This window comes from Montipora capricornis, chromosome 2, assembly GCF_036669925.1.
Source record: "Montipora capricornis isolate CH-2021 chromosome 2, ASM3666992v2, whole genome shotgun sequence".
Lineage (NCBI taxonomy): Eukaryota > Metazoa > Cnidaria > Anthozoa > Scleractinia > Acroporidae > Montipora > Montipora capricornis.
In genome coordinates this window covers 42,695,864-42,705,863 of record NC_090884.1, presented here as the reverse complement: position 1 = coordinate 42,705,863, position 10,000 = coordinate 42,695,864, and the positions used below count along the sequence as shown (strand labels likewise).

The window sequence follows — 10,000 nt, the reverse complement described above, 5'->3', positions numbered from 1 at the left end:
AAAACAAGGTATCCGCTGACCAGTATCACCTAACCATATCGCGGGCTCAAGTGTAGAGGTCGGCCCTTTTTTTTTAAATGACCGCTGACCAGGTTCTGGAATCAAACCTGTTCTCAATTTCTTTTCAGTGAGGGACTGTGCAAGGCCAGCAGTACCTAGGAATGCAATTATTTCAAATCCCAGTGACAGTTATCGTTCTGGACAAAAAGTAACATTTGAATGCATCCAGGGTTTTAATCCTGCAGGAATGGCCACCCAAATGTGCTTTCAGGGAGGATGGACTGTGCTACCTTTCAAGTGTACAGGTAAATGCAACATTATTTTCAGAATTTTCCCAGTTGGGCAGAATGAAGCATATCAAGTACATAATGAATCGTTATGAACTGAAGTACTCAAGAAACATGTTTTGAATCTCGTAGTATTCCATCCCAAGATTCTTACACACCCTGGAGATAGCATACACAGAGGGCACCTCCCTTTAAGTTTCGGCTACTGTGCATGCAAAACGTTAAACCTTAATTACAGAAAGCAAATGAGACAAACAGTAAAGCCACTGACAATCAATATACACAGTCCTTAATCAGTCTTTGAAACTTAAAGTTCATGTTCTTTTAGATAATCAAGTTCTTTGACTACTCGCTACTCGCTACTCGCTGACGGAGTTTGGATCATCATCCGCGGCAGTTCTTGCTTGAATGAGGCTCTGTTTTTGGGTGCTGGTTGCAGTAGCTGGGTTGTTTTTGTCCGCATCTTGTGGGGTCTGGCCTTTTGCAGTGTCTTTGGTCTTTGTTTGAGAGACTTTTGTGCTCAGGTGTCGACGGTTTCATTGGTATAATCCACGGTCAGGTTTCTCGAAAACTGAATTAAGATCTTGGTGTGAGATGATTGATTACCATCGTAGCAGGGATCTACTTATTTTTCACCTTTTTTAAAGGGAAGTAACTCCTTACGAATGAAATGATATATGAAATGAATTATGTGTTGAAATCGAGGGAAGCTATGATCTTCGCAGTTATGAATGAAATTTTAGCAATTGCGTAGTGAAGCCTGAAAAATTCAGGACTTCAACGGGGAAGTCCTGAATTTTTCAGGCTTCTCTACGCAATTGCCAGAATTGCGTTCATAACTCCGAGGATCATAGCTTCACTTGATTCCTTACCATTGTAAATTTTCTGACAACTTTGGGGCTTCAGAAACTCAACATTTGTTGGCATTAGAATTATAGTAGATGGCGTATTTATGGAGGTAGGTAGAGTGATCCTTGCACGAAACTGGACAATTTAAGCAATTGTCTCTTACAGCCGGAAACCTAGATAATTCTTGCGGCTTAACGGGATTCGAACCACGACCCCTTCGACGCCGGTGCAATGCTCTGGTAGCAATTGAGCTAGGAAGCCTCTCAGTTGGGAGTAGGTCAATTTGTTTTCTCAGGTGCTTATGTGGAAGGACTCGATGAGATAAATGCATATATTTGAAGTGCGGGTTATACACGGAAATAGAAGCATTTCATTTTAAATATATACATTTATTTCATTATGCGCTTTCACTGGAACACATGCATGAACCTAACGAATTGATCTTCTCACAACCGAGTGGTTTCAAACACTGGCAAAATGCTTCAGCTTTTGGCACTTGAAAATTTTGTCCTTAGGCAGGACATTTGGTTTTGTCGTGCTAATATCCAATGCACCAGATGAAACTTCTGAATAGTCACGGCCTTTATCGCCTCTCCATGCAAAGTTTCAAATAATTGCACTTCTCCTCCTCGCTTTCACTCTTTAGAGGTCCCCCAAACGTGAACTCGCAGTGCTGCTGAAATGCTTTCCACGCTGTTGGTAGATTCTTGTCCAGTCCATCTTTGGAGCTGAATTTCATTCCATGCCATCTTTTTCGTCCGCGAAAGAGTTTAAATTAGAAATCCGTAGATCTTCAATCTTACCACACTTAATGCATGTCAAAAAATGTGGCATTTCGCCAAGGCATCAGACACAAGGAAACTCGAACATGTGCAGTTGAAAGCTTTACGCATTGTCTACGGCAACAAGAGCAACTATTGGTTAAGGCAAATCTACCATCTCTGAACAACAGAAGACTACAGGATGTACGAATACTGATGTACAAATAAAGCACCGTATTGCGCCTAATTATCTGTGTGATCTGTTTCGCCAAAGCAATAAGCGATATAAATTAACAAAATTCTGATTCTCAATTACCAAGTTTTAATAGCCTTTAAGTATTTAAGTACCGTAAAGACTCGTGTATAAGCCGAACCCCCAACTTTCAAGCATGATTTTGGAAAAATATAAGAACTCCAAAAAAGTACTCGTGTAAAAAGAAGTTTGTCGTTTGTTCGCACGAAATCTAATGTTGTGTATTTGCAGCGACATTAATATGTTAATCAACTCTGAAAACTCTGAAAATACCTTCTTTTTAATCAATTTCCCTATTCCCTGTCACTGACAACAGTTGTCTTCATTGCTAAAGCCCACAGTTGAAATGAAACGATAGAAGTTGCACGCAAAAAACGCTGGAGAACGCTGCAAATCCACGCAGTAATTTAACGAGGGAAGTCTGGACATGAAAACGTTCGCTTTCGCATCAGGTGTGCGTGGATATCATGTTTATCAAGACGTATGGAAGCCATCGATCGGAGAAAAACGCATTGAAACAGTCGGCCATTTGCCTTGCGAGTTCTCCCGAATAACGTGGTATTTTCTTGCTCGTAGTGGAGAAGTCAGTGTTATTTACTCTATATTGTATTAATTATAAATTAAAGTGTTTTATATATTAATATTTAAATATTAGTATATTTATATTTAAAAGAAACCCTTCTGGCGGCTGGTATGTTGGCTGATATTGTCAGCGGCTGAGAGATTGTGCGAAATATAAATATTTGGCCAAGTGTATTTCGGTTATTTCCTGATTGAATGTTTCTTTTTTTTCCTAAGAGGGAGGCTGCGGAGAGCCAGGAACACCGAAAAACGGTCGAAAAGTAGGAATGCAATATTCTGTGAACCGCAAGGTGTATTTTGATTGTGACTTGGGTTATCACTTATGGGGCTCAGCAGAACGCAAGTGTCAGCAAAATGGTACTTGGACAGGACAGCAGCCAGTATGTAAAGGTGGGTTTTAAGGCACCGGTTAAAATGTTGTGATATCTTCTATAGACTCAAGGATATTTATTTGGATTAAACACTCATTCTTTCAATTTTGTTTAAAAAGAAAACACTCCAGCAGGTGACTACCAAGGTTGGTTGTGGTTGCCTCTATTTAAACAATAGAGTGTTTCTGTCGAGGAACTATCGGCTGATAGTTGCCCCGCGAAAATTTGATGTTCCTAAAACAAATATTTGCCCGAGAAGCGAACCTTCGAGGGCAAATATGCTAGTTTTAAGAACATCAAATTCCAAGGGGCAACCATCAGACCGATAGTTCCGAGACATAAACACTCTATTGTCTTTATTGTTCACTACTAAATTTTCTTCCGCGCGCCAGCTCAAAAATCATGTTGAATTATTTTCAACTTTATTAGACTAAAGCCGAGTCAGACAATGTAAAAATTGAAAAAGAAAACAAACAAAAACCCTCTTAATACAATTTCGATTGTTTATTTTCCATAAGGCAGCTTGTTTACAGAGGTATTTTCAGCGGACGACTACTATCCATCCGGGTATTTTCCTCGGACGGGTACTATGGGTTGATAGTGTCTCTCCGCGGACGAACACTATCGCGTCACGTGATCAATTTAAACCAATAAGAATCGGAGAAAATTTAGTGGTGAACTATAATTATGAATAGCGACGTTCAGAGTGGAATACGACGACGACGACGAGTACGACTTCTCAGTTCTGAGCACGCGCAATTCGAAATTTTTTCATTCTTTCAACCTAATGCGCGTGCTCAGTACAGTAAACATATACTCGTAGTTTTTTAATACTGGTAGTCGTTCTCGTACTCCTATCTGACAGTCGCTAATGTTCTTAACTTTCATCTGTGGCACAAGGGATTGCGTTCGTTGAAATCAAACGTACCCCTCAAAAAGTCGGTTATTTTCTTTTTTAGTTGTAGACTGTGGTATTCCACAAAAACCTGAAAATGGCAGGATTGTTGGTAACGAAACGACCTTTCAAAGTTCTATTACATATGAATGCGACGAAGGTTATGAACTGCAGGGAACAAAGACTAGAATGTGCACATCGGACAAAAAGTGGAGTGGAAAAGATGTGATATGTTCAGGTAAACAGCTTTTCTACGCGGCTCGCGTACATGTGCAGATCGTTACTGAAGGCAAACTTTAAGTGTAACAGGTCAACACAATCAATGTCGTATTTTTTAACAAGCTGACGTCGTATCTCACTCCAGAGAAAAGATTGCAAACCGCCATGAGACTTTGTGATATGAGCGGTATATAAATCGTAAGGATAAATTAGTGTATAGATTTAGCCAAGCCGAAAAGCGGAGCGCCCGTTTCTGACCCCAGAAAGCAATATAGTGTATATGGAAATAATTATGCTTCTGCATAAATTACAAAATTAATCGTCATTAGTGTACAGTAATCAAACACCTCTGAGCTGACAGCAGTAAACAAACAAGCCTTGCAAACAATAACCAACAATTTTAATCCAAAACTAAAACTGAAATTAAGTGCACAGAAACACTTTCACAACATTTTCCGCTTGACTGATAATCTTTATACCCTCTCTTTTCACGGGTTAGAAAAAGAGCAAAAGTCTTACTAATTATAAAATCAAGCTAAAGAGTAGTAAATTCGCTTACTAGACTGCAATTTCACAGACATGGACATCCATTTCACACAAAAAGCCTATAAATGTGATCGTTGAAATATGCCAGAATCTCTGTCAACACGGAATTACAAACGTTGTCAGGCCTTCTTCGCTTTTTAGCGATTTTTACAAAATATGTGAGGCAGTAAGGCATGCATTAAGAAGGAAAAAATTACATGAAAGCTAACCTTTGTAAATAAGTATTTTTCTCTCGCCCTATTTCTCTCAGCTTTATGGTCTTCTTCATTGAATTTTTCTCTTCTTCTCCTTCCTCAGCTTCTCTCGAGCATTTTTTTTGCTTAAATTTCTCAAATTTCGTAGCCTCTTCTCTCGTGCTCTTTCCTGCTCTCTATCCCGTTGCTCATCACTAATATGATTTCCTACCACAAAAACGCGGGTTGCCAAATGCAACGCTTCCACACCATTTCCCGCTGAGGAACTTTGCCCAAACACTCCCGTCCGTAGACGCTGTCCTGCCTCCCCACCTCCACCTCGACAGTCTGTACGGGCCATAGATTTCCCAAAATTTCTTACCTATGATGCTCTTCTGGCGCGCTTCGCATGCCTGAGCTCCGCTAAAAATGACATTTGAATAGTCTGCCACTTCTCTCTCCCACTTCTTATCTATATATCCTCCTTCTTCATCATCTCCATCGTCATCATCGTCATCATCGTCATCATCGTCATCGTTATTATCATCATCATCATCAGAACAGACTACATACCGAAATCTTGCTTGCCTTCTGTTTCAGAGCAGCATCAAATTGGCAAAGTCTGAGTTAAGCTTGTCAGACGGGGTCTTCAGTTAACCGTTCTTATTCGTGAAAACAAGTCTATCAATTTCTTAACAAAGGCATACAGAATTTTAGCTACTTGTCTAGTTATATAAACACTTCGAGAGTTAGCCGGACCAGGGTCTCGTTTTTCGAAAGTTCTTATAACCTTTTCGGGCCCGAAAAGCAATTCGTCTAACTATGGTCCACTTATAACGGAGAGCTGCTCTTTTAATATTGTTTGGAGACAAGGAAAACCAAACTAATTTCCATGTTTCAAGCCTTGAAGCGTCGTTATCATGAAGTGATGGGGAAATTTATGTCACGTGAAAAGGATCGGGACGTTTGATAAACAGACCCGGAATATGAACCTTATGCTCCCCATACGTGACTCCAATGCTCCTTTATGCTAACTGCTCATGGTGCATAAATATAATTTGCATTTTAGACCGGATATGGATTTACACTGCCGGACACTGCTTATTTCAATGTAGGTGAATGGAAGCAGGGCTGGTGCATTGGTGAGAGCACTCGCCTCCCACCAGTGCGGCTCCGGGCTGCATTCCCAGACTTCGCGTCACGTCTACTCTGCTCTGAGAGGATTTTCTCCGGGTACTCCGGTTTCTCCCTCACGTACTATTTGATATGAGTTGATTTAAGTTCTGTCGAGTGTCCCCAAGTGGTGCCCCAGCGCTAAACACTGAACGCGTAAATGATGTTCATTATTATTATCATTAGAGCGGTTTTCAATTGTGTGTCGAAAGTAATTAGCGAATTGCTTTGGTTTATGATTACTTCACTCAGTGATTGGTTCAAAGTTCTCGCGCCACTTTTTCAATCAATCAGAAGTGAAACCAAAACCAATCCTGGCTTGCGTGTACACATTTTCCCGTGCTTTGTGTCGGCTACGTGTAATTACTTCGAGTTTTGATTGGCCAAAATAATTACTTTGGTTTTGGTTTTACGACACTCGATTGAAACTCGCTCTATGACGAATGGTTTTCTAATAACCCCGTACAACATTCTGTCGCTGTTTTTTGTGAGTTGAAAGCATTAAAAAGGCCATTGGATCTTCATCTAAAAGGCCTTTACGAGGAAATAATTTAACTTCATGAGAAACAATGTATAGGTAGACACTGCAACTAAGCAAGAATTGTTTCTATATATGCTCCGAAGCCGTTGACTGTGGACAGCTTCCTCCTCCAATGAATGGTTCCTTGTCCAGTGAAGAAACCACCTTTCCCATCCAGGTCGAGATAAGCTGCAATGATGGTTTTATTCTACGCGGAGCTCCCCGTCGATCGTGTCAAGCAAACAAAACGTGGAGTGGAAGAGAGTCGTCCTGTCAAGGTAAAAGTTAACAAGCAAATACAAAATGGCTGCAGGAAGAACAACTTAGGGAGCAGGGATGGCGTAGTGATGAGATCGCTCGCCTTCCACCTATGTGAACTGGGTTAGTTTCCTGTTCTGCTCCGATATATTTTTCTCCGGCTACTCCCGTTTTTCCGTCTCCTCAAAAACCATCAATTCATAACATTTGAGTTAACTTCCATGTATTGTGTCCCTAATAAGTGCTCCAAGGCTAGAAGACTTAACATTTACATCAAAGTTCATTAATAACAACAAGCCATACATTCAATTGAAAGAGATTATACACAATGCGATTAAAAAGGTATTGTCACTGTGGATGTAGGGGACACTCTGCGTTTTGAAATCGTTTGCATTTGGCCATCTGCACAGAAGATAAAAAAGAAGGGAAAAAAGAGGAAAACAAACTCGCCACAAAAAAGAGAAAGAAAGAAGATGAACAAAAAAAGGTGGTAATAGCCTGCGAACGCAAACGCATTTCCGCTGTTGTTTTCTTTCCTCTAAATGAAAATATACGCGACAGGTTATTAACAAGCATCCCACGGAATAATTTCGAGAAATGACAGCCACAAATGCTGTCATTCATTGTTCTTCAAGGACTCCAACAGTTTGATTTCTGATTTAAGTGTCTTTAAAGAATCTTTAATATGTGTTAACATTCCAGCTGTTGACTGTGGTCCTTTGACTCCGCCTATGAACGGTTCTTTAGTGGGTAACGACACAACTTTTCCTAGTATCACAATTTTCAAGTGTGATGCAGGATTCGATTTGATTGGCTCGCTTTCAAGGCGCTGTATGGCTAACAAAACTTGGAGTGGTACCATGCCGTTTTGTAAAGGTAGGATATCTGTGCTTGTCCTTGTTTAGTCGTTATTTACTGCATTGCTTTTGTTCTCAAAGGTGTTTCCTAGTTCTGTTTGAAGATCGTGAAATGTCACTTGTGAACTGTCTTTCTCTTGGGGAAAGGTGGGTTCTTTAAGCTCTCTTTCCTCTGTCAAGTGTCAACCAACCCGCTTTCTTGTTTCTAGTTAGAATGGAGTGTCCTAGTCGTTTTGGTTAAAGAAAAAGAAATTTTCTAAACGCCTAAGCGCTACCAATGTAGGGCTAAAGGCCTTACAAACAGTGGTAATGAATAAACCAAGAGAATTTAATACCAGCTTGTCGCGTCTGCAATGTACGTTGAAGACTTAAGTTTTTATTTTATTTAATTAATATCCTCCTTGGTGTTCTTTTATCTTCGGTAGCTGTTAAGTGTGGTGAGTTACCTCCACCGATGAACGGCTCTGTAATGGGTGGGGACACCACTTTCCCGAACCAGGTGGAGATTAGCTGCGACGAGGGTTTCATTTTACGTGGATCCAGCCGTCGAAAGTGTCAAGCAGACAGAACATGGAGTGGAGGCAGCACTTTTTGTGAAGGTAACGTATAACCACCATGTTCTTCAAATCATTCATTCCATAACTGAGTGACAAGAACGTGGCCTGAGAGTGAGAGAAAAAGATTTGAAATTTATTTTTGTTTGCGTTGCCTTTAAAAGGGGAAGTTAACCATAACTTTACCAAATCAGTTTTCAGGGACTTTTTCATTCTCAAATTGCTTGATGGAGGGTATAGGTGTTCTCAAATCTTTTTTTTTTTGGGGGGGGGGGGGGGGGTGTGGTAGCTGCTTTAAACATTCAACCTAGGTAAAACGAGGATCACCAATTTAACCTAGGTAAAAACGAATTCAACTTGACAACGGATTTGACCGACAAAATAGGCCATACCCAGGGTTCTTTCTTGACACCTCTTTGCTCACCCTTACAGTTACAGCAACGCTGGCCAGGTGGTCTCCCCTTTGTGACTTGAGTCTTGAGTCTTATTTTTTGTCGCCCAAGCGAAACGCCTGTTAATGAGACTATAAAGTATTTTAAGATACCTCAGAAGCTGAGTCTGAAGAAAAATTAAACACTCATGTTTCTGCATCCGACTGACCGTCCGTCCGACCGTCTGTTATTAGTCAATTTCATTCATATGTCACCTTAACCTTTTGCATGAACCAAGAATATCTACTTACACGTTTTAATTAAGGGAACTGTGACGCTTCGCCAGTGGGAGAGTGAAACACGACAATTTAGTTTTATCAAATGAGCTAATAAAGGTCGAGTTGAAACCGTAAAAACTCTTTCGTGTTCATTCGATCTTCATCAACTCTAACAATTTGATAAAACTAAATTACTTACAGGTTAGTACATGTGTGCATGTCTCCCGACTGATCATGTATATAATTTCAAGGCCAGCGTCTTTCATAAAATCACTCTTCAAGATATATTATTGTCCATGTTTCCACAAAATGAAACAGTCTTTTCATCAAATGATAACTCACTCATTCATCGATAGTTCGACGACATCATCCACCATAATTGCAGTTCATTCTCTTTTCAAACTATAACGATTTCAATGATGTGCCTCGTTTAAACAATGTGATTTGTAACCCGACTGTTAAAATCATTTTGCCAAAGTGGGGCTTTGCAAAAGGACACGCACTGATCTTCAAGGTCTATCACCACATGCTGACCGTGTAGTTCGCATCAATAGCGTAATTCACGTGGGCATCTCCATCACAGTCAGCTAAATATTCATCACAATTCACACATTAGCAGTTTTCGTAAGTGTTCCATACATTCTCGTGCCTTTGAAGCCGTTCCTCTCTCATTTTCAAGCCATCAATTGCGGAAAGCCTACAGTTTCGGACCATGGCTCTGTGTTAGGAAAATCGACCAGATACCCTCACGAGATAACGTTCATTTGCGATGTTGGATACGAAAATGAAGGTTCTGTTGTCAGAAGGTGCCAAGCCAATGGGACCTGGAGTGGAAGTGAGGCTACCTGCAACCGTGAGTAGAAGAATGCATTCGCTTTATTTGGTGTTGTTGCACGCTCTAGTTTTACTTTCAAATAATAAGATGAATTTTACCTTAAATTTGAATGATTGATTCCATAAATACATACGTAAGGTATTTTTACCTATGACTTTGATTTTTCAAGCTATTGATTGTGGACCTCTTAAGGCGCCAGTGAATGGAACAAAAAATGG

General features: G+C 40.3%; 1 protein-coding gene across 1 annotated transcript in view; it reads left to right on the top strand.

Moving 5' to 3' along the window:
* LOC138037361 (sushi, von Willebrand factor type A, EGF and pentraxin domain-containing protein 1-like) overlaps positions 1–10,000 on the top strand; it is a 149,598-nt gene that overhangs the window by 76,527 nt on the left and 63,071 nt on the right. Inside the window, exons 29-36 of the mRNA XM_068883301.1 lie at positions 129–305; positions 2,949–3,122; positions 4,063–4,236; positions 6,734–6,907; positions 7,590–7,763; positions 8,170–8,343; positions 9,627–9,800; positions 9,952–10,000. The exon at positions 9,952–10,000 is cut by the window's right edge and continues 125 nt beyond it. Coding sequence (XP_068739402.1) covers positions 129–305; positions 2,949–3,122; positions 4,063–4,236; positions 6,734–6,907; positions 7,590–7,763; positions 8,170–8,343; positions 9,627–9,800; positions 9,952–10,000 — 1,270 coding nt within the window. The remainder of the gene's footprint in view (positions 1–128; positions 306–2,948; positions 3,123–4,062; positions 4,237–6,733; positions 6,908–7,589; positions 7,764–8,169; positions 8,344–9,626; positions 9,801–9,951) is intronic.